At 37.4% G+C, this 24,320-nt stretch overlaps 1 protein-coding gene across 1 annotated transcript in view; it reads left to right on the forward strand.

Annotated features, from left to right (window-relative positions):
* The window catches only part of LRRC7 (leucine rich repeat containing 7), a 195,723-nt gene that overhangs the window by 77,733 nt on the left and 93,670 nt on the right, over positions 1-24,320 (forward strand). Inside the window, exons 4-7 of the mRNA XM_068953511.1 lie at positions 4,810-4,927; positions 5,877-5,955; positions 6,727-6,816; positions 8,936-8,992. Of these exons, the coding sequence (XP_068809612.1) occupies positions 4,810-4,927; positions 5,877-5,955; positions 6,727-6,816; positions 8,936-8,992 (344 nt within the window). The remainder of the gene's footprint in view (positions 1-4,809; positions 4,928-5,876; positions 5,956-6,726; positions 6,817-8,935; positions 8,993-24,320) is intronic.

Consider the following 24,320-nt stretch of genomic DNA (forward strand, 5'->3'; position numbering starts at 1 on the left):
TGATGCATCTCTCCTAGTAGCTGAAAAGACAGAAGAGCATCAAATATTTTTTCTGCACCCATCAATATGAAAAGCAGTGTGGTGGAGGTCCTTTCACTGCTAATGAATGCCTTCAGGACTATTTCACTTTTAATCTTAATACGTGGTTAACCTAGCATATTTTTATTATGCTACTGAAGAGTGTTACAGGAGAATATAAGTCTCCAATTTAGCTTGGAATTTTTGGTATATTTATTTCAGATCTCTTGAAAATACGCATCACTGTGATATTTAGAGTTAATTGCAGTGCATAATGTAAGACAAATATATTAGGACTTAGGACAAGAGCAATATATCATAATTATGTATGAAAAATGGAGGGTGCAAGGTGAAGGGACCAACATCATGAAATTGGGATGAAAGTGATAGTTATCACTGTCAAAGTCACAGCTGAAATGTGAATGCTAATGAAATCTTTGCATTGTGTTGTGATATCGTGTGTTTTGTGTATGTTACTTGTGAAACACAACAACAAATAACATGTTTTGGAGAGATTTAAGTAAATTGAATAAGACTTTTTACAGTTTTCTCACTTTCCTTTGTTTATAAATAATATTTTGAAGCTAATGCTATCTATGGAAAAAAATCCTTTAAATCAGTATTGAGTTTATGTAAATATGTCATTTTACATGGTTTTGTTGTATAAGAGAAGATGAATGGAAGAGTTAAATTTGCCTCCTTTATACAATTTATAATTTTTTAATATCTTAAGCCTATTCTTCTTTATAAATCATTACCTTAAGCGCAGAAGTGCAAATGATTTCGTTCTCAGATTTCCTGCTTCAAATAGTTTTTTGTTACCCATTGCCAGACTTTTCTTTTTTCTGCTATTTAATTAATATTCTAGGTGGGAGAAGGCCATCTTTTATTAAAATGGCATTACAGTACCTAACATTATCTTTCTATTACACATAGCAATCTACCTTAAGCAAAACTTTTCTCTGTATGCAAATATGAGTTCAAATAATCTCTTCCAGAGAAAATTTCTTCATGTTATCTCTGAAATTACTCACAGTATTCTTACAATATTCATTGCTAGTGTTCATTGCTACCTGATACTGTTGAAATCAATAAATTATTTTGCAGGCTTGATATTTCTGATATATTAAACTAATTCTACCTGTCGCTCTTTTGAATTTTTACCTTACATTTTGTGTCTTATAATTTATGTTTTTTTTCTGCTGTCTCATTGGAACAGTATTCCTAGGTCCTAACTTCTCATTCATTGCCTTTTCTTTTTCTAGAGGTACAGGATTGTGGTATAATTGTATATTTTCACTTAAACGCAGCCAAGGCTTTTATTTTATTGTCTTTTGACTTCATTATCATGAGCTACTGCTGCAAGTACGTCCCTATATGTAAGAGTCCAATGAGTGTCAATGATTAATAAAAAAAAAAGAATATCAATTTTGGTGTGGTGGAGTCATTGGCAAGCAGTGACCAGAAAAACATGAATGAAATGAAAGTTCTTCCCAGCAACTTTCCCTTATAAGTATTAAGTAAAATCTGCACTAATGTGATGGACAAAATTAATTTACTTGTTAATGTCTTGGGAAAAATCCGTCTCTCTCTAATGATAAATTCTAGAAATAGCCACCACTGTCTTTCACCATTTGGTGAGTAGGGAAAATAGGTATCAGTAATGCTAAATATGCCAATGAAATTAGAGACTGCAACCTAGTGCTTAATTGTCTTGCTAAAAACAAGCAAAGCAACCAGCGTGTAAATGGTCTTGAGGTAATCACTAATGTATAGCTCACTTACATAAATCCGTAGGTATTATAAATTAACCGTATTGTTCTTTTGCATTGCATTTGCTATTGGAGTTACAATTTCCATCAAATGAATTGGCTGGTTTCTAAACCTGCCAGTAAGAAATGATGTTTCTGTTCCGCAGAACTGGGAAGTGTTACTTGTTTGTAATCCTGACGTTAAGTCCCTCCATTGCGATAGCCAGTCTATTTCACAGTTACATCTACTGAAAGTAAAGAACAGAAGTTTTATGTTGTTCTCTAATGGCCCTGAAAGCCATCAGCCTCTATCGGTATGCGGCCATGCACTTGAGATGTGCGTAATAATAGACCAATGTTATAACTCAAATCTCAGCATCATTAGCTCCACTTGGTCTCCAATCTAAAGGGAATAAAAATAGTATATGAATATACAATATGTTGATTACATGAAGATCCTGATGGCAAGGCCATAAAGCACTAGAAATTGAGAAAGATACCTTTGAAAATCCACAGGCTAAAAAAATATGAGAAATTTTGAGCATATATAACTGTATTCCCACTCTTGTTTTATTGCTGATAAAATAGTACATCATAAAATTACTCTAGAGGGAATATTTTTTCAAAAATAAAATTATTTTTTATTACCTTTCTTTATTCACCAGTTCTGAAGCCTTGTAGCTGTTTAGAGACTGTCAAAACTTTTAAGTTCCAAGGCTTCCTTGGCTTTTAAGGTAATTCTCTGAAAGAACGGCTAGGTACATGCACTGGGAATTTTATATTCCTGGTATAATAGTGCTATAGACTCTGTATATCTACCAAAATCGGCGAGTCCCCTGAGATGAGCATTACAGGGCTTTACAGCTGCTGTAAAACAGCAAAGCAGCTAGAATTTTGAAGCGCAGACCCTGGAGCGGATCCATCACGTTGCTTTTCAGGCTATCCAAAATGCTGTGCTTCCTATTTAAAAAAAAAAAAGGGGGGGGAGAGGGGGCTTTCAGATGCATCACACAGGAATTTCTCCTTCTCTAGAGAGTGATTTCTCTTAGTTAGCATTGTCTTCCAAACAGAAATGTGTAGCCCAGTTTGGCTTCTCAGGGGTGCATGGTACTTGGTCTGGGTATTCCTGTACGTGAGACTGGGAACGGCAGACCCCAGGGAAGAAATTCCTCTCTCTCATATTTCTCCAGGGCCGCTGGGCCATCGTGTTGCGTCGGCAACCGCAATGATAGTGCCGTTGGCATTAGCTGGTGACCTCTGGGGAGGGGGCTGTTGTGCAGTCTTGAAAATGAACAAGTAGAAAGTGTTGAGAAGTGTCTTTTGGTAAAAAGACCCTTTCATATTTGGTGCCAATTGTGGTGGTCTTCTCATTCTGAGTATTTTTTATTCTTGTAATTCCCCTTAATATCAAGGATGAGTATCACGTAAGTTATCTGAGAATAGGTCATCGTGAGGAAAAAGAGGATTTGGGAGTGTTTTTGTTTTTTAAGGATTAAGGTTACAAGAGAAAGATGCAGTTTCAAACTGACCTAAAGTTTATTAAGACTGAAGTACTGAGTTGGCATTTGCACACCATTTGTGTGTTAATTTTCTCTTCTCCAGATACTTAGCTGAATTATTTCTTTTTTTTGGCTGGGCAATCAAATTATTATGCTTTATCAACTGTCCTGTCAATGAGTATATAGACTTTATTCTACTGTAGCGGTCTGAATGAAAGAAAGGTAAAATCTGCTATAAACATAGCACTAATATGTGAAGAACACCTTTGGGATGCCTGCAAAGGGAAATCATTCTTCTCTGGAAGCCACTGACTTGTCTAGGGCCATCAGGTGAATTCATGTTCTCAGCAAGACCTGGGAGGGTTAGTAACATTTAACCCACTTTTTAAAACAGGGTATTTTTAGAGCCTGCAGCCGCAATGTTAGTGAGCAACCTTAAACCCATGCTCCCTGCCGAGCAGTATGCGAGTGGCTCAGGCTGGCTGGTCCCAGCGCTTGGCCGGCTGTGAGGACGCCGTGCGGGTGTGCAAGCCGTGGCTTGGAGCGCAAAGCGGGTAGGCAAGTGTGACGCTAACCTGTGGCGCGCTCGGTTTTCCACGGTGCTGTCACTGGGGAGTGGGAAGCACTCCCCGGGCACTCCTTACATAGCGTCTCTCGGCAGTAAAGAAGCCAAGCAACTATACCGCGTTCTCCTCTTACGCCTGCCAGCACACTGGGTTTGATGAAGCTGTAACCTCAAACATCTAAAAAACATACCTTACTCGTCCTTCATATATAGCAGCTCTAACCTGGCAATGCAATATACTTAAATGCTAAATAGTCTTTCATGACTGCTTTCTCTAGCATGGTTATATTATTGTTGCATGTTTAAGGTGTTTTATGAGATGGTGATTTTTTTTGAGGAAGGCAGCAATATTAAATAGATGCTTTCAGCACAATGTATTGATTACTTTAGGCTGAAAAGAGGATTTGTTGCTGGACTGGAAATACTGACATTTCAGAAAATTTGAGTTAGAATTAAATACTGGAATTGAAAGTCCTGAATTTTGGGAAGATTTACAGAATGTCTCATTTTGATAATGTCAAAATATTTTGTTTCTTGAAAGTAGCAAATTCTCTCTGCACACAGTCAAAAGATTTTAAAATCTACAATTACAATTATATTAAATTATATAATCAAATATTTTAACGTACAACAAACCACAACAAATTCTTTTTATATGGCACATTTTAGGAAATAGCTTGTTCCTACAAAATGTTGATTGCAATAGGTATGCAATTTTTGACAGAAAACTCCACAGTCTTTGGACTGTTCTGTCACTGATCAACCGTGCTGGTGATTCTTGTAGACAACATTGTACTTGTTTAAAATATTGTGCAACCTTTAAGAACATCTTCTCAAATAATGTCATTTAAAAATATTTTTGGATTGTTCAATTTTTATGTAACAAAGGTAGTTTTATGTTATTTATTGCTTTTGAGCATAAATAATGAAAGAGACTTTTTCCTGAAATGCTATGAAGTATTTCTTTATATTGCAGCAATTGTTCAACTGTCAAGCTTTACGCAAACTGAGTATACCTGACAATGACCTTTCAAGTCTGCCAACCACTATTGCTAGTTTAGTTAATCTCAGAGAACTTGATATCAGTAAAAATGGTAAGAGATCAAAAGTATACAGTAAGTATAAATATTTTAAAGAATTGTAATGAATATGTAAACAACAATAATGAAGTTTTAATTCCTAATGATTAACTAACTACTGTTCTAGGAAAGTCTATATTCTTCTAGTTTATGCAATATTTTCCTGTCTGGCACTTTGAAAAGTCCAGATAGATACCTACCATATGTAAGTTTTTCTAAAAAAAATGCTGGTCCCTCTAGGATAGTATACCGTGATGAACTGTCACTGATACCCATTAGAAATAGGAGTGGGATAGCATTTTTCGGTGTACTTGTATGAAGCATTCGACTTTCCAGAGTGGCTTACTACTTACGGGACTCTTTTGGGTCAAGATTTATTAACCTATCTAAGCACAAAAGGCTGCAGGTAAACAGCTACCAGTATTGACATTGGCAGTGACTAACTTGCTGATGCGCTTTGCCAACGTACATATTTACATACTTATGTGCCTAAAAACCCTTGCATGTCTGCCATCAAGTGCCCTTCTTTTGAAATTGAACCATTTCTGGAAAATTTTATTATCAGTATAAGCCTAGAGACTTTCAGGATTATATGTATCAATTCCAGAGAAGAATGAGAAACAAAGAAGGAAAAGATGGGCAGTTCAAAAAGAGGCAGAAGTGCTAGTTAGTACAAGTGATGTCAGTCTATAACTCCAGAAGATCATATAAATAAAGCATTAACACAGGATTTTTTATTGCAGGTCATATTATCTGTTGTGGTATATTTATTTGTTGCTTAAATATCATCTGTAAAACTGTAATATTGCAAATATATATATTTATAATTTTATTGCTAAGTCTGGTCAGAATTTATAGTCGCATCCTGCATTAGCAATGAAATATACCAAGTGAACTCATTTATGAACAAAACAGTTGAACAGTTTTTCATGTTTGTATAATGCTTCTTTCAATATTTTTTTAGGAATTCAAGATTTTCCAGAAAATATTAAATGTTGCAAGTGTTTAACAATTATTGAAGCCAGTGTCAACCCAGTCTCTAAGTGAGTATCAATAGCTTGTGCTTGTATATTGCAAGTTCAGAAAATTTGTGCAAAGTAAACGAAAATTTAAAAGTACAAGTACCGTTTATTTGCAGGGTCAATCCAAATTAATTTTTAGTTGTTTGAAATCCTAAAGTAATAAGGATGACATTTATCTAGGTTGATGTATCTATAAAAAGATCTCTTACTACACAACAGATGTAGTGTCTCTCCACACAGTAAAGGCAACTTTGGCAAAGCAGTCCATATAATGCAGACTTTTAAACACGGAGGCTGGTGCTTTATGTACAGGGGGACATATTTGGGAAGTGAGCCATGCCGTGTCCTCATTTATCCTAATCTCTTGGTTAGGATCTTGACAATCATTATTCCTGCCAAAAACTTGGAATAATAGTCACAAAAAATCTGTGTTGTAATCCCGTGATTTACAAAATGGAGTGAAAGGGATGAAAGTGTGAAACTTTCCTACTTCAGTTAAAAAAAAAAACCCGAATAAAACAAAACAAAAACAACTTTGCTGAAAAGCCTCACCTTGGAGCGGGGAAAAGGCTGATGTAGCTTGAATGTACCAGGAGTCTGAATTTTGTCAGATGATGGCAATGTGGAAAAGATGAGAACAGGCAAAAATGTTGCCTTTAAGTAAATTCTTCTTGAGTAGCTGGGTACAAAAAGAAGGTGAGAGAGAGAGTCATCTTTCTCTTTATAAATATGCATTGTTATTAATTCCATAGCAACTTCAGTGCCAGGATTAAGCTTTTAACTATTTTTTAGGCTACCAGATGGCTTCACACAACTTGTAAACTTGACCCAGCTCTATCTAAATGATGCCTTCCTGGAGTTTCTTCCAGCTAACTTTGGAAGGTAAGAATTAGTCATGAAAAAACATTACTATTTCGTATGCACCCAGTTTAGTTTTAAAAGGCTGTTTAAAAGCTGTATTCATTAAAAAAAATACAAGAAGGTGTGGATTTTGCCTCTTCAGCCCTATTTTGATGAATGATTGTTTTTAGAGAGAATTTTATGTCAGCAAGAATTTTATGATGAAGTGATGCAGTTTGGTGGTTTAGGGAAAAGGTGGGAAGAAATAGAAATTAAAGAAGAGACTTGTCCTTGATCAAATGTGTTATTAAATTGTGGCAAGGGCAGAAAATAACAATATGGTCTTTGTCTATTGAAAAATGAACAGAAAAAAAAAGCATTGTGAGTCAGAAAGGAAGATAAAAAATGACTGTGTATAGTGGAGTAACCAAAGCAAAAATAAGAAAGCACAAACAAGAGAGAAGATTTTCAAAAGACATTACAGCAGATGGATGTAGAATGAGATTAAAAATAAATATAGTGGAAACTGAGCCAAAAAGTGTTAGATAAGTATAAACCAGAGGGGAAAAACACCCTCCAGAATTAGCACAATTTGCCTTGACCTTTTAAGAGAGCAGTAGGAGCTATGCATGCGTTTATGGATGCAGATAAAATCTTGCCATGCAGAGCTATGCATGGCAAGTTCATTCTACCTCCATAACACTGGCAAGGGAATGGGCAGCCTTTCCGCACTCTGATTGTCCAGTTGGGCAAATAGCTCAGAAGACAAAGAATTAAAGAAAAAATATATAGGACCAATACAGAATTTGCCTAGGATTAGTTTTTTCCTGGTCCATCCAGCTACCTAAATGGGTGTTAAATCATTCAGCTGGGAGCATCATTGCAGCACTCCAGAATGAATACTGAGGTGAGATAACTTGGGTTGGAAATGGCATTGGTGTGCTCAGACATTGCGATATATGAAGTGCTGCTTTATCAGCATTTATTTAACAGCTCTGTCACTGACCCAGAGCTGAGTTTGGGCTTTACACTGGAGTTTATTCTAAGAAAACTTCTGGTTGAAGAAACAAGAAGAAAAAGTTAAATTGTTTGCATTTGATGAGGCTTTGGAATACCAGAATAAATCCCAAGACAGACTGCTTTTGCACTTAGGAATCAGACATTATGCTCAGATGCCAAGGGAAAATTAATATATGGCATACCCCTGCAATTTATTTTATATGTAATGTTTCTGTTCATGGGAAGTGTTGTAATTATTATGCACTTCTAAAGCCTTGCTGGTAATCAGCTTCTCGAAATTGCATTTCTAGTATTTTAGATCTTTTAGCAGAAAGCGCCAATTTTTTTCTCTTCTACAGACACAGATTTTATCCAAATGAAATGACACTAGTTCCAGTTGTGGTTGCTATTCCAGTGTAATTGTACTGCTTCTAGATCTATTTGGTATCTTACAAATACAAATCCTCGTCGTGTTTCACAGGTTTCCAGCATTAGCATACAGACATTGCATTTGTTGCTCGCTAGCCTATGTGTGTGTCCTCCTTCCTTGCCATTCTTCCACTTCCTGATGTTTATTGTTGTGACTTAAATAATATTGCCAATTAGTTTTTGCACAATGATATTGAAATGTGAGGTACTGTTGTATACAGATTCTAGTTCATGCAAGCATGTGAACATATGTTCAACTTCTGCTTAAAATACATGAAATTGGATGGAGATCTGTTCTTTAGCGTTGGTCTGCCTGTGTGGAGCTGCAGAAGTTAAGACTCAAAAAGTGCTAAAAGAAGTTATGAACTGTACAACAGTTGCTTTTTACCCTTTAATAGCTCTGGAAATGTTTGAGATAAATCAACTTACGATGTTTGCCTTGCTTGAATAGCCAAGAAAAATAATTTAGAATTATTTTGAAAAACTGATATGGATCATTGATCTTCAGAGGAATCCAGAGAAGGGTGCATAAACAATATAATGCAAATATGAATCCATTTGGTTCTGAATAGATTTTGTATTATATTCAGACCAGCAACATCTGGGCATCTCATTATTGTGCATTAAGCAGTCTCTTTTTTTGTTGAAATAAGTAGTTTCAGATCATTCTTATGGATTCTTGAACTAATTCTTTGATTGCACTAATTATTTTCTTTAATATCACTATTTCTAGACTTGTCAAATTGAGAATTCTGGAGTTAAGAGAAAATCACTTGAAAACTCTACCAAAGTAAGTGATTGAATATTTTCATAACTCTTTTCACATTAAATTTCCAAAAGTGCAAAGTATTTTCATTGGTAGCAATGCAGTTGTGTTAGTTCTGTTAAGAGTTATTTTTTCAACTGTTTAAAGAAATTGTAGTGAGAAGGATTTTTTTGGAAAAAAGCAAGCGTGTAAAATATAAAGGGAGATGGATACTGGTAAACAGCTGACAAAATCTATAATGTAACATTTAATAAAGTGGCATATAAACAAAATATGAGAGATCCCTGGTTAGTGATGATGTAATCGTATTTTTCTTATCTGGAAGTAATCTAATTTATTAAGCATTTATTCATTGCAGTCTCAGTAGAACTATCTCACTGTATGATATATACAGATGTTAATTGTATTTGTTTGTTCACAGCACAATTTAGAAATTTGCATTATCAGAATGTTGAAGGCATGTCCAATTTGGTATTATTTCTTGGTACTATTTACAAAAAAAATAGTTTTTCTGTGGGAATTACTATCGATTGACCTACACTTAAATGGTATTTTTAAAAGGAAACAGTAAAGAAAAGGAAAAATAAAAATGCACATCCCATACTAAAAACAGCAGATAGCAAAAGCAAGATATATATTTTTGTATTTGGACTGACGTTATATAAATGTTTTCCGTGACAGGAGTCCTTACCAATCAAATGATATCCAGGGGTATTGGGGTTGTTATAAATGGGGTGGTATGTCCTCATTTTAAGTGAGATTTATTATGGTGACATTAGACTATTTTTGAAACCTTGCTAATACTGATTTGCATATTACTTAGCTCATTTTTTAAAAAGGGCACCCTTTTCCCCAAGTATATATTTATCAAAATATCATGTGTAGGCATTTCGCCTATATGATATAGTGACATTTTCACTGCTTCCTGTATGCATTTACCTAAAGGCAAAACACTTATTTTTTTGAAGGAAAGATATTTGTCATGCAATATTTTTAGTTTCAGTAGAACATGTACTTTTTTGTATGAACTTATTATTTCCTCTGTTCTGAATTGTATTTACTTTTTAGAAAAGCAAAAATAAATTCTAGTCAGCTACCGAGACCTATATCTGCATTTAAAAATGCGACCTGTTCAGGAGACCAGATTTTTTGGAGTCTTTGAAGTCTTTATCATCTGATAGACTATATGCTACAGTATATATATGTTATCATCTGGACCACCTCTTAAATATCAGTCCCTTTTAGAAGGGAATAAAGCAATCTCTTCCCAGTGAGTGAGACTGGAGTATGAGTAGTTCCTTTCAACATGGATATAATCCGTTATCATTGTATTCTTTTATGACAATGGCAGACCCATGCAACATCGAGCAATTCACACTTGTACTATGTAAGTATCTAGCTAGATTTCGCATTCATCATCACAGATTCTGGTTACATAATTTACAGTTATAAATGCTGAAATAAATTGCGTAGTTTTTGCGCACAGAAGGTGCTTGCCAGAGTCAATGGGTGATGTGTGTGTGCTAGGACTGAGTCATCAGATTTCCACAAGAGAGTTCTGATCATGCAGAATATTTCCATGTTTCTGATCTAATTCTAATCCTACTTAAGGTGGTAAGTGATTTGTCGTTCACTTCAGTGGCAGCAGGATTGGGCAGGATTGTTTGACACCATTATTAATAGAAGTGATCTCTCTCTTTTTATTTGCTCTTTACTTCTGTGATACTTGTGTTTATGAAGTGTTTTTGGTGTTTACCAAACAGCAGATGGGGTTTGCCAGGCAAATTTTGTCTTTTCAAGTTTGGCAAATATTTAGAAGATTCCTACTGAAGCGTAGTAACTTTTCTTCTCAATAGCGCTGTATTTGTTAAGGCAATTGAGTGTGATTTTTTCCCTCTGTATAATTTTTAAAGTGGGGAAATTTGATTTCTGTAACGAAGGGAAGCATTATTCATAGTTAACGTTTGTTGTCAGCTCTTTGCTGTGGCAGAAGGCTTTGCTATATATTACCGAGATGAATTGGAAATAAAAGATTTGCTTGTGCAAATGCTCTGAAAACTGATAGATAAAAGGCACAGCTGCATTCTGAAATAAACTAAAAGGACAAGGAAGAAAGTTGACAGAAAGCCAGTTTTGCATCAGCTGCGACAAAAACAGGAGATCCCTGCTTTTCTGGGCTCCTTTTTTGCCACTGAGCAGTTTTCTCTGTAGGCAAACAAACAAAATGCACAGTGCAATGGATGGGCAGGAGTTAACACATACGATAGAGTGTTAATTTAGGGGATATCACAGAATCACAGAATCGTTGAGGTTGGAAGGGACCTCTGGAGATCATCTAGTCCAACCTCCCTGCTCAAGCAGGGTCACCTAGAGCATATTGCCCAGGATCACATCCAGACGGGTTTTGAATATCTCCAGGGAAGGAGACTCCACTACCTCTGTGGGCAACCTGTTCCAATGCTCTGTCAGCCTCACAGTGAAGAAGTTTTTCCTCAGGTTCAGGTGGAACTTCCTGTGGTTCAGTTTCTGCCCATTGCCTCTTGTCCTGTTGCTGGGCACCACGGAGAAGAGGCTGGCCTCATCCTCTTGACGCTCCCCCTGCAGATACTTGTACACGTTGATGAGATCCCCTCTCAATCTTCTCTTCTCCTGACTGAACAGGCCCAGCTCTTGCAGTCTTTCTTAAGACTGCAAGTCCCGCTTCCTAGTTAGGGTGAACCTAATTTCTTTTATTAAAAAAATTACCTACTAGTCTAAAGCAGCAGCTATTTGCATACTGGAGGGGAGCTGAGAAAATCAGGGCTGAGCATGGGAGGTTGTGGGAGGAGGGTGGTGAGGACACGGGGGATGCAGACTCCGTCACGTCGCAGGTAGGGCTAGCGCAGGATCCAGTCTGCCATCAGACTTTACGGCACTATTGGACAGTTTTATTTGCTCGACCCATAAGAGAAGCCAAATTGTGACAAGTATCCCATGCCTACAGTGAAGCAATCTATAGTTAGAAAATTTTTCTTATTTTTTTCTGACAAGCCATACCAAACATTTAAAGTAACACTGTCTTGCTGTATCATACTGGGCTAGATACATACATTATTTTTCAAATGACAGTGTTGTGGGATGTTCCTATTCTCTGTTGGCAGTATTTTCTCTTCAGAAAATATTAGTAGGCTGGCTGGTATTCTTAATAATTGTTTATACCAGAAATGTTTGTATGTTTAGTCTATAGTTTCTCACAGTACTGTTTTACGTAGTCATTTATTTTCTATTTCATATGGTTTGATTAAATACTATTCATATCTGTTGCCAGGAGCTTTTGAGCATTTAGAAATATTTTGAAATCTTTGGCCAATATTGCAAATAACTTCTAATATTGAATTAATGTGTTAATTTATGTGACAAAAATAGAAAAATCTGTTCTCTTTAATTTCTGCTAAATGTTTTAGTGGATTTTTGAGATCCTGACCACAATTCCTATGTTTGAACAATGTTACCTGCTAGATCGCAGGGCTGCCTTTGGCTTGAACAACTAAAATGATAACTTTTTATATTCTATTTGGATAAAAATGCACTTGATCTTCACTCACTGTGAAAACATTTTATATTATTGTGTAATGCATCAGGATGGTGTTGTATAGAGTACACAGCTCCTCATAGCTCTTTAACATTTTCTACCATTAGACTACCTTTTTGAATATGTAGGTGAAGCTAAAGGTGAGACTGTCTAATTGCTGGTCATGTTTTCAGGCATTTTGTACCCAAACTATGGTGATTAAAATCAGTGGAGAATTTCTTATTAGGTTCAGTTGGTTTTGGAGGATGCTTTTTGTGCATCAGTGTTTAATTATTCTGTGTCTGGGTAATTTCTCTGAGCAGAGATAGGTAATTCCCAGCTGTCTGTCCTGCTGAATAATGATGTAGTTCAGTCTGGATGGAACGATGTGGGAAAACAGGAGGTTGCCTAGGTAGGAACGACATAGAAAATTGCTATGGAGAAGGTCAGAAGAGTCCCGCAGGTCACGCAAAGATCCCTCAATCCTGTTTGCAGCAGTGATCATTGCTTGGCAAGGTCTGAAGAAGTTGATATCCTCTGTAAAACTTCCTTAACATCCTTTTCTGTGGCATTTACAAACCCCTAAGCAGCACATGTCCCAGCCCAGAGCCTGACTTCTGTTGGCTGCTCTTCCTCCTACACATACTTAGTTAAAACGTATAGTTCTTCCCATCTTTAACCATTTATTTATCCATGTGAGGACCTTCTCTTATCACATGGATGCTTAGTTTAAAAACTTTCAGTGAAGGGTCTTTTCACACAGCTTTTGGGAATCCGAGTAGCCTATATTGTCCAGATCTCTTGTACTCTTGACTCTTTTAGAAAACTCCAGTAGATTTCTGAGTAATTGCTTATCTTCACAAAAACCATGTTGGCTTTTCCCAGTGTGTCATATTTGTCCACATAACCCCTTATTCTATTGTTTAAAAGTACAGATGTCGAAGTCACTGGTCTGTCGTTTCATTCAAGTTTCATTCATTCCCCCAAATCATTCTCTGTAGGTGTGTGTTTCAGCATGGTAGCCTTCCCAAACTCTGAATACAAATGTAGAAATTGCGTTTTCCTGCTGCGACCTTCTTTTCTCTGAGCGTTCCTTTTATGCCTTTTCCACAGAGTCTGGCAGGCTTCCTGCTCCTGAGGTGCTCGAAGAAAGATTTATTATTAGTTTTTATGCCTTTTATCAAATATTTCTGAAGATCTTTTCTGGCCTTTTATATTTAACCATTTTTTTCTATTTTCCTGATTTGGACACATTTTTATCTTTTTGAAGGTTGTCTTCTAAGTCTCCCATATTCTGTTCTTCAGCCATGTTGCCTTTGGACTTTCTCAAGCCCCTTAGGCAGGTGTTATTATAGTGCTTTAAGCCTGCATATGTCCTTTGATTTTCTCCTGGCACAGATTTAGCTTGCTTAGCTGATGGTGGGGACGTCTCACTGTGATTACTTTCCTCTTCAACTGTCCGGAGCCTGCTGGAGAAAGCCTGGAGCTACTAAACTCAGAGACCAGACGTTATTCCTAAGCGTCTCCTTATGTTATGCAGGTCCATTAGTCGCTGTTTGGTGCAGAGGGGTGGACTGACAGGCTGTTTGCTGCAGCACGTTACGGTCCCACGTCTGTTTGTCCCCATCGCATCTTTACTGGCAGGGAAGCCCGTGCTGGTTGGTAGCTTGGTCGAGCACGAAGCGTGTGTAGAAGGCTGACTGCTGTAGGACCACTGTGCTGGAGCACTGCTGGTGCCTGCATTGCAATTTGGGCAATTGGGGCCACTCTGCAATTGGGCATGTTATCCTCTGTTGCACAACTACCGTGGTTTCACAGGAAGGAAACTGCTGCGAGAGCAGTGACACGCTGGAGTGTGCACAGAACGACTCCAAGTGTAGAAGACACAACACAAATTCACACCAAAAAGAAATGGTCCTCAGCACTAGATCATGAAGGTGGGTGCACCCAGTGATCACCTCTACCTTTCCTTTGCCTGTCTCAACAGGACAGGATCTGGTTGTTTTTCCGAGTTGTTCGGTTTTGTCCATGGAGGTTGCTCGGTATTATCTGTGCAGGTGTCAGTGAGTGCGTTGGCATCTCTGGGCTCCTCTCGCTGGGCCGTCCTGGCCTGGGGAGAGAGCTCTGGCTCCTCGGGCCAGCAGCTGCCTGCATTGTGCGCACCCAGGGACCGCTGGCCACGTGATCCACCCATATTTTATAGCTCGCTCTTTGTGCAAAATTTTTGGTGTGGCTAGGTCTGGCTTTATGAGTTTGTTTATACGCAGTCGGAACCGTATGCTGTGTTTTTCGAGTACATCTGGCTGCTTCTCTGACAGAATATTGTTTAAATGCTTTTCTTATTTAGTGAATTGGTACATATGGAAATTCTTTTAATGAATATTCCTTTAAAATTACTTGGTTATATTGCTCTTTCATTAGCTGAAAACCAGACATTTTCCAGTAAAAGTACGATGTTTAAAAACTATAAAACTTGAAGTACATTGGTTGAATATTCTGTTCTGTCAGTGCTATAAAAAGCTGTGATTATAGGTGCACTTTTCTGTCTTTTGCGTCTGTTGGAACAGGAAACACCCCACTTAGGGGTTTTCTCCAATTTATAAGAAATGATGCACAATTGAAATATGCGGCTCATTTAAATGTGTCAAAGCATATGTGCATATATACATACATACATAGATAGGTGCATACACCCACACATATGTTTGTGTGTGAATATATTTGCATATATATGGTTAGTGAAGAGAGGCAACATCACAGCCCGTTACTGGAGGCGCTGTGTCCGTGCCAGCTCACGCTAATACAGTGCTTAGCATTATACCTCCCTGTGTCATGACCTTTTCTCTGCCTCATTGATTTGGAGGCAGCGGCAACTGGGGGTACACGCTCGCGCGGGTCCCAGGCGCTGCGGGGGGATGCCGTTGCGCGCGCGCCTCTCCTCCCCGAGGGCGCCGCTGCCGGGCCTGTGGCTGCCCTGGGGACCTAGCGTTGCTGCCTGCGCTCTCCTTGTTGCCCTCTCACAAGCACAGAATTTAAGAAGCGAGAGGAGGAATGTTGCTGAGAGCATACCAACTTAACAAATAGATTTCGCTATTTTAAAATCACGATAGTGAAGTTAACGATTAATGAGTAATGGTGAAGTTAATGGTTTTTCTGACAAATGTTACATATGAGTTATGTATGATAAATGTCGTGTATGAACATGGTTGTGTGCGCGCATAACTTGGAGACTGTGAAATGCATGCTCACATTACTTGTCTCAGTACTCCCACTGAATCCAGATCAACAGCTTTCGTTACCCCCTTCTCCATATCCCCCTCTCTTAATTGTACCTTGAGCTTGGACAGCTTTGTCTCACTTCTGATACAGACAAATTGGAGTGCTGTTTTCCTATAAGATTGCACAGTAAGGCCTTTTATTACCTAGTGGTTAAATAGATATTAGGCGAACAGAATGTGTGCTGATGTTTTTGAAGCCATTTACCAAATGCTTTTTGTGCAAGAACTTCAATCTCCAAGGCTTATGCATCGTCGTCGTTAGGCTACCCTTTTATGAATGGCTGTGAATGTCAGGCATTCCTATGAGGAGCACAAAACGGTCTGACAGTGGCTGTCTAAATTGTACGATTAATGCAAGCTGTTTGGTGCACAGATATTTAAAGATTTTCTTTGAAGAATTATGTAAATGATATAAACTACCTGTATGTTTTTCCACTGTTTGAGACTTGGAATTTACTGAATTAAACATTTACATTACCTTAAACCATAGGGCAAGACTTATATTGTGCAGTCAACCTATGGATTTGATTGTTTCATTTCTGAGTGCAGTTTTTGAGGCTTGGTGCCCATTTTCTGGATGTTTAGTTTTTAATAAATTTACTATTAGAGAGTAGATCTTTGATATTTTCCCAGAATGAAAATCAAAAGTTTTTGTCTTCAAATTGGCTGTAAATTCAAAGTATGGAAAAGTATATGTTGTTATTGTCCTACTACCAAAGGGTACTTAGTTAAATCCTAGGGTTTTTCCCTAGGTTTTACTTTCTTTGTAAGTGATAAGACAGATATGTTAGGCAGTCTTCACATGAACACAGAATGTATTTTCATGTCCTTCTTGACTTTTCTCCAAGAGTTTGAGCACAATCTGCTATGTGTATTAGTAATAAAGGGTGCTACTTATACCTCTCACCAAAGACCCATGCCATTGCACTGGTGCTCAAAAGAAACAGGATTCAGGTTAATGAAAGAACCTTCATAGGAGAGAAGAAGGAATCGGTACAGCCTAAAATATCTCTTAGCATATTACACCAACATATTTGGAAAGAAGAGATACGTAGAGGTTATTTATAACAATGCATTTGTGTATGTAAATATGCACGCCCCCCCCCCCCCCCACACACACACACACACTAGTAGTCCTGTGTTTTCCACCTCACCTGAGCTGAATCCCACTGTGAGTTTGTGCACTGGCACAAATGCTGATACCGTCGCATTGTCAACGAGTTCATCACCTGGGAACTAACCCAGCAAAAACAAAACAAAAAAGGAGTAGGGGTTAGTATGATAGAGCTTAAGTGTCAATGCTAGAACAGAAGAGATGCTGGGGAATGTGCAATGTATCAGTGGTGAAAGGGGAAGGCAGGGTGGGACGAGAATAAAAGTTTAGACTATATTGGCTGCTTAGGACTTGCACCCTGTGCAAAATGTGATTCCTGGTATCAGAGTGTGATGGGAAAGGTATTAGGTATTTTTATCTGTCTGTCTGTCTGTCTATCTATCTTCCTTGTATCAGGCTGCCCTGATACCAGGATTTAAGGTTGGATTAACTTGTGGGCTAGCTTGTCTAGACTGGACTATTCTTAGGGATGGAAAGTGAGAGTGCACTTTTCCTAGGGCAGCCTGATACCACGAATATATATATATTTCTTTGAGGTACCCGTGTGTTTTTCTAAGTCTAAACTTGTAATTTTCCTAATCTTTTGGGCTAAATGTTTTAAGAACAGCTGCACAAACAAAAAATCCAGAGATGGCTCCACTTTGCTTGTTTGTGTGCTGAGGATCTGTGATGTGTCAGGACAGTGCAAAGATCTTACACTGATGAAGTAAATCTCTACCAGTTCTTCAAACACAGCTTAGCTGGAAATGAATCTTCTGAGCACGTTTCAGATGTAACAATAAAAACTTTTAATTTGTCTAATAGTCACATTTAAGCAAGCTCTGGTTGCTACTCCTTTGGAAGCTCATTAATTTGCATTGAATTTTGTATTTTCTGGGATTAAACTTGGTCATGAATATTCATTGTTCTTCATAGCAAAAAATGTCAGCAGACCTATCACTCCTAAACTGAACGTTTCGGGACACTAATATCTGGTTGGATTCTTGAGAGGGATCAAGAGTATTTCACATCTCAAGAAAGACTCTGGAAACTATACCCCTGCTGCTACTTACACCAAGCAATCAGGGAGCCTGCCTGTATTTTTCCAAAATCTTTGAGTAAATTAAAGATAAAAGTAGTTAGTATGATCCTTGCTCTTGGAGGAAGAGCATATGAGCTGAGGAAAACACCTTTTCAAGGATTCCTGGGAATTCTTCAACTAGAGATTGGTAAAACTGAAAAATTGTAGAAACTACATTTGTAAATAGTGAATCGTTAGTGTCTGAGAAACTGTAGGTGCTATTCAGTTATGAAAAAAATCCTTGTATTTCTTGTACTCCTCATAATGACTCACTTTCCCACACAAAGCTGTGACTTCTCATGTCTTCTTTCATTTTCTTGACAGTAGGAATTACAACTATTGTTTTTTTATAGTGCCATGCTTTTAGGAAATAATGTACAACGGAGACTTTACCAAAGGAGTGGGTCCCTGGCAGCTAATGTTAGAGAAAAACAGAGTTTCTCTCTGTCTTTAGCTGCTACTAAATACAAGTTATAGATAAAGTTCTGAAGTACAGCTTCTAACACTAGAAGAAATAGGTAATTCTGAAGACTACAACAATTAAAAAGTGGGTGAAATTGGATAGTACAGTGTGCAAGGTCATGTACTGAGGGACTAATAAGAATTTGTGCTCTAAATTAGGGGTTCTTTGGAAATCATATTGGATAGCAGGATGTAAAATGTCTGAGTTATCAATAAAAAACAGCCACGACAAAGCCAAATGTTTTGTCACAGTATTTTCTCTAGAGATAAGGAAGTGTTTGTGACATTGTATAACGAATGAGGGAGACTTCATTTGTAATTGTTGTATAGTTCTGATAATCTGTATTTATTGAGAAAGGAAGAAAAGCTCCAACTGAAACAAGGATAAGAAAGATCTAAAGATGATCTTAATCTAACAGAAGATTAATAAATGCAGAATATATCATATGAGAAGATCCTAAGAGGTCGGGGTTATTTAATCTACAAAAACAAAAGCCAAAGGCAGATATGATAGTGTTTGTATATATGCACATCATCAGGGTAGGCAATGTGGAAGAGAACTATTTCTTCCGTCTAGACAAAGGGTACTGTTGTATGTGGTTGGCACAGGAACAGGTAAGGGTGAACTGGCCGTGAGCGGTAGCGATGAGAAGTTTCAGAGGTCTCAGAGCTGTCAGATTCTGCACAGTCTTAGGAGCACTGTCTGTCCTCCTCTCACACTCCCTCCTCCCCTTTTAAGATTGAAACATCAATTCGTATTTTGCAGAAAGACAAAAGCAGCACTTTTGGCTTGGGGATGTCTTCATTACAGGCTAGTGGAGGTAGGAGGCATGGGGAAGCGCCAGGGTGTGCTGGCCCCTGTCCCACACCTGCTGAAGGAACTGGCCCTGGGTGTCCGGACAGGCAGGGACAGCGTGGATGTATATTCAGTCTGCCCTGTACGGCAGTCTTTTCTTCTTCTGTCAGAAGCAGTTAGTTTTCATCAGAAATTTATGAAACTCAGAAACTCAAGTGGTATTATCACAGTCCTGAAGGTTTGAACTGGTTGGCGTACTGTTACGTCAAATCTGCTTCCTGTGTAAGGCAGATTTGGATAATTATTAAATAAACTGGCTGAAACCAACCAAATGGTAAGTCTTTATCACAAATGCTGTAATTACATTGTAAGACTGTCCATGTCGATTAGACATTTGCTGATATTTGTTTGAAGAAGTTTCCATGGTTTGCTTTATTGTGCTATATTTGTTTTCAATCAGCACATTTCTGAAAGATTAAAATTTATTTTATAATTATCTCTGTCCCTCTGGTTTGCAATCCTTAGTAGTTCAGTCTTCCTGCGTTGCTGAAAAACTGCATATTTGTCAGCTCCAGTTAGTAAGTAGAGCAACTTATGATGTTAGGTTTTTTTTTTTCTTGTGTTAAAATTAATGTTTTTATATTGATGTGTTCTCAGTCTTAAAATATAAACCAGTGTTTTTCATTCGGCTGCACTGTTTTAGCTTTTGACTGTAATAAAATATAACTGTGAAAATATAGACAATGTGTTTAAGCCACAAAGTCTTATTTCTGAGAATTGCTACTGATAAATATGTTTTCTGTCAAGAATCACAGCCTACTTGAAGAATCATTGTAGGAAATAGAATGTAAAGTAGGTAATTTTCTGTGTTTTCAATTTTTTTCTCTTCAAATGTTGCAAGCTATAATGAATCTCTGGGTTTTAACTGCCACTTTTTTACAAGACTACTTGTTTGCATTCTAGTTCTGCAAAAGCACAGTTCTCAAAAAATTCCATGAAAAATAAATCATTCTATTTTTGGATACTATTTTACTATCAATGTTTGAATACCTTTCCTGATGAAGGGCAATGGATATGTTTGCTTCCAGAAATTTGAAAGCACAGAAGTCCAGTACTACCCAAAAATTTCCATGAAAGATGTTTCAAACAGGAATCTGATGTGGCTTCACAATTAAAGATATATTACAACAAAATGCTAAGGGGGAGCATGGATAAAATCCCATTTTTCCCTAGAAGAGTTCAGTCTTAGGAAATGTCATAAAATGGGTTTTTTCCCTATCCTTTGAATTTCTCATGTGCTTCTATTTTTTTATATGCATATAATGTGAAAAATTGACATTTTTCTCTAACATCCTTTCTTTCTTTCCATTTCTTTTCCCCAAAATTTAGAGGTAGAACAGTAGAAAATATTGTTCTGTACGTTGGGGGGAGAATATATGTTACTTTTTAAAAAATTCTGAACTTTAATTCTGTATCTTTTTTTTTATAAACTAAATGCATTCAAAAATCTATGAGCTATTCTGCTGTGTATGCTATTTCTTTTATTATCTGCCTGATAACCTAGCAGTACCATAATTCTTTCACAACTGAAAAATAAGCCAGAACTTCAAAAGCTGCGCTGCAAATGTCAAACTTTTGATTACTTTACCAAACTACTGTGAGCTGCACCGATGCGCCAATTATCCACGACTACAAATGTCTAGCAAGCAAGTCTGACAGAAGCATTGAGTAAAACAAAGTGGTAGAGGTAGAGGTTGTCCTGTTCCAGTTGTGGTGATCATAAGTATATATGTGTCAAAATAACTTGCAACTCTTACGCTGGTCATTTCCTAAAAGTAGTGAGACTGTGTTATAAGGAGACTCAAAGGATCAAGATTGCTAAGCAGCATTATAAAAAGTGTATAAAAAGCGCATGGTGTTTTGTTTTTAAAACAATATTAATTATGAAGTAAACTCGATGCTGCTTTGACAAGAATGCATGTAAAGTAATAGTAGGTATTTCTCAGAGGTTAAAGTTGGCAAATCAGAAGAATCTAAACCTGTGGAGAATTACAGCCCTTATGCCATTCTATGGTTAAGACTTTATTCCAAAAATACACAGAATAATTTAGATAAATGAGTTCTTCCATAAATGCAATGTATGTTTTCCTCTCTTAGTAATCGTCTTAGTGTAAAAACTGGCATTTATCACTTAGAAGGATCTTTGGTGATTCATCAAAATATTGTTTGAAATACTGTCAGGTGAAGTTTTTTTTGTTCTTGTTCCCTATTTCAGTACCACTTTGCTTTGACTTTGTAAGATAATTGTAAACATTTTTCAGTCTTTGCAGTGTTGGAAGACTGCAGATATGACCTTGCTTGTTTCTTTAGTTGCATCTCAGCAGGAATGAGGTAATAAAAGATTCAGAAAGATATTCAGACATCTAAAATCAGTTACCTTTTTTCGGATGTGAAAATTGATGAATAAAAATGATAGTTATTATTTCTAATAATCCTGAAGATGGAGTTGTAAAAAGCATTCTTGTGACTTAAGAACATTAGTCCTGTTGACTTCAATCACATGTTTATTCCTAAGTCCTTTACTACTTCCAAAATCCCATTTTAGGAAGTAGATTTGGAAAAATTGTCTTAAGTGTGTTGAATTCTGTGTGATTCTGTGACGCTGAGAGTCACAGAATGGTTGAAGTTGGAAGGGACCTTTAGAGATCATCTAGTCCAACCCCCTGCTCAAGCAGGGTCCCCTTGAGCCAGTTGACCAGGACCGTGTCCAGCTGGGTTTGAACATCTCCAAGGATAGAGATAACGCAACCTCTCTGGGCAGCCTGTTCTGGTGCTCGGTCACCCTCACAGTAAATCTGTCCACAGGCATCTAAATATAGGTTTAAAAGCTTAACTTTGGACTGCTATTTTTTTGAAATGCTATTCCACTTTCCTCCTAGTTTATTATAAAGATGTAAACTGTTTCCCACATTTTGAGGTTACAGATGTTTTCCTCTTTTGATGACCTGTTTTTTTGAAGTAACTCAGGTTGCACGTAGTTAATCATCTTCCAAAAGACTTAGTACTTTGGCAGTACATTAGTGAAACTTTGCTAGTATTTTAACAAGCAGCTATCACAAAGTATCTCCCCATTAGGACGTTTAAACTAAAAATATTTGCTGCTCAAGAAAGTTGCAAGAAAACGTATTATATTGTTCTCTGACTGTAAGAGTTCTTTTCCAACGTATATACTGGGTCAAACTTGTCAGAAAGAGGGATGAAACATTGCCCTACATGTTCTTGTCTAAAGTTAGTAGTGCCAATTTTTCCCTGTATCTCCAGTAAGAGATATTTTAGGAGAAGCTATAGGCAGAACTTTTTGTACTTCAGTGATCATATACCAGCACTTATCTTGTCATCTAGGGCAATCCTGACATTCCTTTTACTTATGAGCTGTTATTAATGGTTCCTATAGGACAGTGTCCATGTTGTATAATTTTAATGTGTTAAAGGGGTAAGGAAAGACATAGCAGAAGTTAGGGCCTTGTATGTAGGCCTGTTTCATGCCCCAAACATTTTTGTTTCTGTTTATTATTTATTTATTGTTTAAAGACATCGATTAAACAGGTCCAAAATTAATTTCTTTTTCCAAAAGAGTTTATAGCTGACCTGTAGGGTTAAAGTTTGGATAGACACTTCACAATAGAAAGTGGTAGGAGGGAGGACACTTGTACACGTAGATGATCACCTGAGTCCATCTTCCACTTGTGTAACAGAGTCCTGAGCTCCTCCCAGAACAATTTGGAGCCAAAGACCCAAGGAGTTTATTCCTGCTGTTATCAATGATATCTGATTTGTTTACATTCAGGATCTGTGCTCTGCTTTCGTAGGTACGGTTGGTTTATGGTATGCCAGGAAATTGCTCAGTGCACCACCAGTCAGTATCCTTTTCATTTTACTTAATTAAAAAAACTCTAATGAGTAAAAATACCTGCATGCAATTCAAACTTCAAGAGGAATTTCAATAGAGAGAAGACGACCACTGGAAGGCATTGAGAACAGGATGAGGTTTTTACCTGACATGACCGTCGGAGACCCTTTCTTTTTCCAACTGAAACAGGAGACTACTAGAAGCACATTTCTCAACTGCAATACTGATACACTCTTCCTCTGAGTGTCTGTGTGCACTGCACTGTATGTGACACTTTTTTCCCTGCATTTTCTTTGAATAATGGTTAAACCAGATACTCTGAGGTAACGCGCTTCTGCCTTTTAATAGGTTTTCAGGTTAAGGATTGATTATTCTGAGTTAAGCACATGTAAAAAGACATCTCTAATTGCTGCCCTCCTTAGTTGTATCAAAGCGTAGAACCTGTAGCTGCAGATGTTGGGGGCTGTGAAATGAAGCTGTGGTTGTTTCTGTCCCTCTACATGAGAGGGAAAAATTGTCCCGTTGCCCGAGTTCTTGCAGTGCACCCAAAGTTCACTAAAGGTAGCTCAGTAGATGGCGCTTAATCTATAATCAGCTTTGTGGATTGCAAAAGGTTACCTTGTGTTACCATTTCCCTCAAGTGTTTACAAATTCAGTGTACAGTGAGGTGGTTTTTTAATGTAATCTAACAGCAATTAGGAAAATAAAACATGCAAAACTTGATGACTCTCAACCGCTTATGTTCTAACACATAATGTGTTAGTTTCTATTTAAGTAGAAACAAGGATCAAAAGGACTACTAAATAAGAAGTTTAGTTTTGGGAGTACCATTCTTTGACTCTTATTTTTTGTGTCAGCAGATTCAGTTAACTTTTGATCCTCAGCTATTTGGTAATACCCTTTGAATTTGGTTTATCCCAGTTAATTATTTAGCACATTGGTTTAGGCCTTCCTCCTGGTCTCTGTTAAAGTAAGTGTGAAAACAGAGCCAAAACTGCATTTTCACTCTTCTATTCTAAAAATAGGACTAAAACTAAGGTTCGTTCATTCCACGCAAAACTAGTGTCTGATAATATAAAGCATGTGCTGAATTATTTAGATTTGAATAATATATTTGTATATCCTGATGAAAGGTTATTTTTGGCCAACATTTAGCAGTAGGAAACCTAGAGCCTGCCTCTC

The sequence above is a fragment of the Struthio camelus genome, chromosome 8 (assembly GCF_040807025.1).
Source record: "Struthio camelus isolate bStrCam1 chromosome 8, bStrCam1.hap1, whole genome shotgun sequence".
Taxonomy (NCBI): Eukaryota; Metazoa; Chordata; class Aves; order Struthioniformes; family Struthionidae; genus Struthio; species Struthio camelus.